The sequence below is a fragment of the Rhea americana genome, unplaced genomic scaffold (assembly GCF_003343005.1).
Source record: "Rhea americana isolate MKP2758 unplaced genomic scaffold, rheAme1 scaffold_590, whole genome shotgun sequence".
NCBI classification, from domain to species: Eukaryota; Metazoa; Chordata; class Aves; order Rheiformes; family Rheidae; genus Rhea; species Rhea americana.
Genome location: NW_028186746.1, coordinates 81,936 through 84,338, shown reverse-complemented (window position 1 = coordinate 84,338; position 2,403 = coordinate 81,936). Strand labels below are relative to the sequence as shown.

General features: G+C 75.4%; 1 protein-coding gene across 1 annotated transcript in view; it reads left to right on the top strand.

Moving 5' to 3' along the window:
* The window catches only part of MPND (MPN domain containing), a 6,085-nt gene that overhangs the window by 1,619 nt on the left and 2,063 nt on the right, over positions 1 to 2,403 (top strand). Inside the window, exons 2-9 of the mRNA XM_085319471.1 lie at positions 413 to 648; positions 748 to 978; positions 1,117 to 1,270; positions 1,357 to 1,441; positions 1,555 to 1,651; positions 1,919 to 1,991; positions 2,099 to 2,175; positions 2,283 to 2,401. Coding sequence (XP_085175597.1) covers positions 413 to 648; positions 748 to 978; positions 1,117 to 1,270; positions 1,357 to 1,441; positions 1,555 to 1,651; positions 1,919 to 1,991; positions 2,099 to 2,175; positions 2,283 to 2,401 — 1,072 coding nt within the window. The remainder of the gene's footprint in view (positions 1 to 412; positions 649 to 747; positions 979 to 1,116; positions 1,271 to 1,356; positions 1,442 to 1,554; positions 1,652 to 1,918; positions 1,992 to 2,098; positions 2,176 to 2,282; positions 2,402 to 2,403) is intronic.

Below are 2,403 nucleotides of genomic sequence, written 5' to 3'. Positions count from 1 at the left end.
CGGCGGGCGCGGTGCAGCCCACGCGCAGGCTTGCGGCTACCTGTGGGCGCGCCCCTGCGCCCACGCAGCGCCGCGCGGGTTTCCTCCCCCGCCCCGCGCACACGCCCCGCGCACACCTCCCCGCGCCCCTCCGTGCACGCCCGCCGTGCACCTGTGCACACGTACCTTGACCTTGCACGCTCCGTGTGCACACGCGTGTGCGTGCGCACGGCCTGGCCGCCCGCGGGGCAGCGAGGGGCAGGCCTGGGGGGCCGCGGCGGCCCCGGGGCAGGGGGGCGGGGGGCTCCGCTCGCCCAGCGGCCCCCTCCTGAGGGGTCCCCCTCCCCCATCGCCGTGTCCCCATGCCCCTGCGTCCCGTCCTTGTGTCCCCGTGTCCCTGTGTCCTCACATCCCCCGGCCCCAAATCCCGCAGCGCCGGAGGCCGGCTCCCCCGGCGGCGGCGACGACTGCTTGGAGGAGGACGAGGATGAGCTGGAGCCGGGGCTGGACGAGGCGGAAGCGGAGGCCGAGCCGGAGCCCGGGAGCGGGGCGAAGGCGGCGGCGGGCGCCCGGGGGGCCGTGCTCACCCGCCGCGGCATCACCCTGCGCGTGCTGCTCCGCGACGGGCTCCTGGAGCCGGCCCGCGGCGTCCTCTCCATCTACTACCTGGTGAGCGCCGGGGGGGGCGGCGCGGCCCCCTCCCCTCCCCGCTGCAGACGGACCCCCCCCCCAACCTCCTCTCCCCACTCACCCCTTTGCCCTCCCCAGGGCAAGAAGTTCGTGGGGGACCTGGGGGCGGACGGGACCATCACGTGGCAGGAGACGGGGCAGGTGTTCAACTCGCCCAGCGCCTGGGCCACCCACTGCAAGCGCCTGGTGAACCCGGCCAAGAAGTCGGGCTGCGGCTGGGCCTCCGTCCGCTACAAGGGCCAGAAGCTGGACCAGTACAAAGCCGCGTGGCTGCGGCAGCACCAGCCCAACGCGCCCGCCGCCGACGAGGTGGGTCGTCGGGCCGCGGGCGCCTGCCCCGTGCTTTGTGCCCCCTCCCCAACATCGCCTCCCTGGCGTGAGCTCCCGGAAAGCTGCGGGGACCCGCGGGGGCTGCCGGTGCCGGTGCCAGCCCYGCGCCGCCCGCAGAGCCTGGCCAGCGAGGGAGAGGAGGATGAGCCGCCCGAGGAGGAGGAGGAGGAGGCGGCGGCGTCGAAGGCTCCCGAGCCGGCTGCTGCCAAGAAGCCGGAGGAGAGGAGCAAGAAGCAGCAGTGCAAGAGCCCGGCGGAGCAGCCGGCGGCGGGTAGGGAGGGGGCTGCGGGGTGCCCCTGGGTGCCCCAGCCCGGCCGGGCGCCCCGGGCAGCGGTGACGGCCGCTCGTGTCCTGCAGAGCACGGTCCCACGGGGAAGAGGCCGGAGAACAAGCCCCGGGTGCCCGTGCGCTACTGCACGCTGGGCACCCGCGACTCGGCCAGGTAGGGCGCGCCGGGAGCCGAGCGCCGCCGGGCGCCCCCTCCTCGCCGGGGGGGCGGCCGCGGGGACGGGCCCGGGGCGGCCCGCGGCACCCGGGGCTCTGGGTGTCTTGCAGGAACCCCCAGACCCTGGTGGAGGTGACGTCCTTCGCGGCCATCAACAAGTTCCAGCCCTTCAACGTGGCCATCTCCAGCAACGTCCTGCTGCTCCTGGTGCGTCCCCCTCGCCGCGGGCCTGGGGGGGTCCTGCTGGCGGCCGGGCTGGGCCGGGGGGGGGGTTCTCTGACGGCTGCTGGGGGGGCTGTGCGCGGGGATGGGGTGCCTGCCAGCCTCGCGGCACGGGGGTGGCAGCGCCGGGTGGCGTCTCGCCGCGGTGGGGACATCCGCGGGGTGCAGACTTTGCAGAGGGCGGCCCGGGGAAAGTGATTTTTTTTTTGGGGTGGGGGGGCGCAGAGCCATTGGTTTCGCCTTTTCCTTTAGGATTTCCACAGCCACCTGACGCGGAGCGAAGTGGTGGGGTACCTGGGCGGCCGGTGGGACACCAACACGCAGCGTAGGTCCCGCCGCGGGGCGGCCGGTCCCCGGCGCTGGGCACGGGGCTGGGGTGGGGGGGAAGGAGGGGGCCGAGCCACCCAGCCCGTGTCCCCCCCCTCCCCGTAGTGCTCACGGTGCTGCGAGCCTTCCCGTGCCGCACGCGCCTGGGGGACGCCGAGTCGGCCGCCGCCGTCGAGGAGGAGGTGAAGCCGCCCCGAAGGGCGCCCGGTTTTGGGGGGTGGGAGGGGGGAAAGTGGGAGCACCGGGGACCCCGATCCGACGGCGTCGCCCTCCGCTTGCCCGGCCGCAGATCTGCCAGAGCCTGTTCCTGCGGGGACTCTCGCTGGTGGGCTGGTACCACAGCCACCCGTCGGGCCCCGCGCTGCCCTCGCTGCACGACATCGACGCCCAGATGGACTACCAGCTCAAGC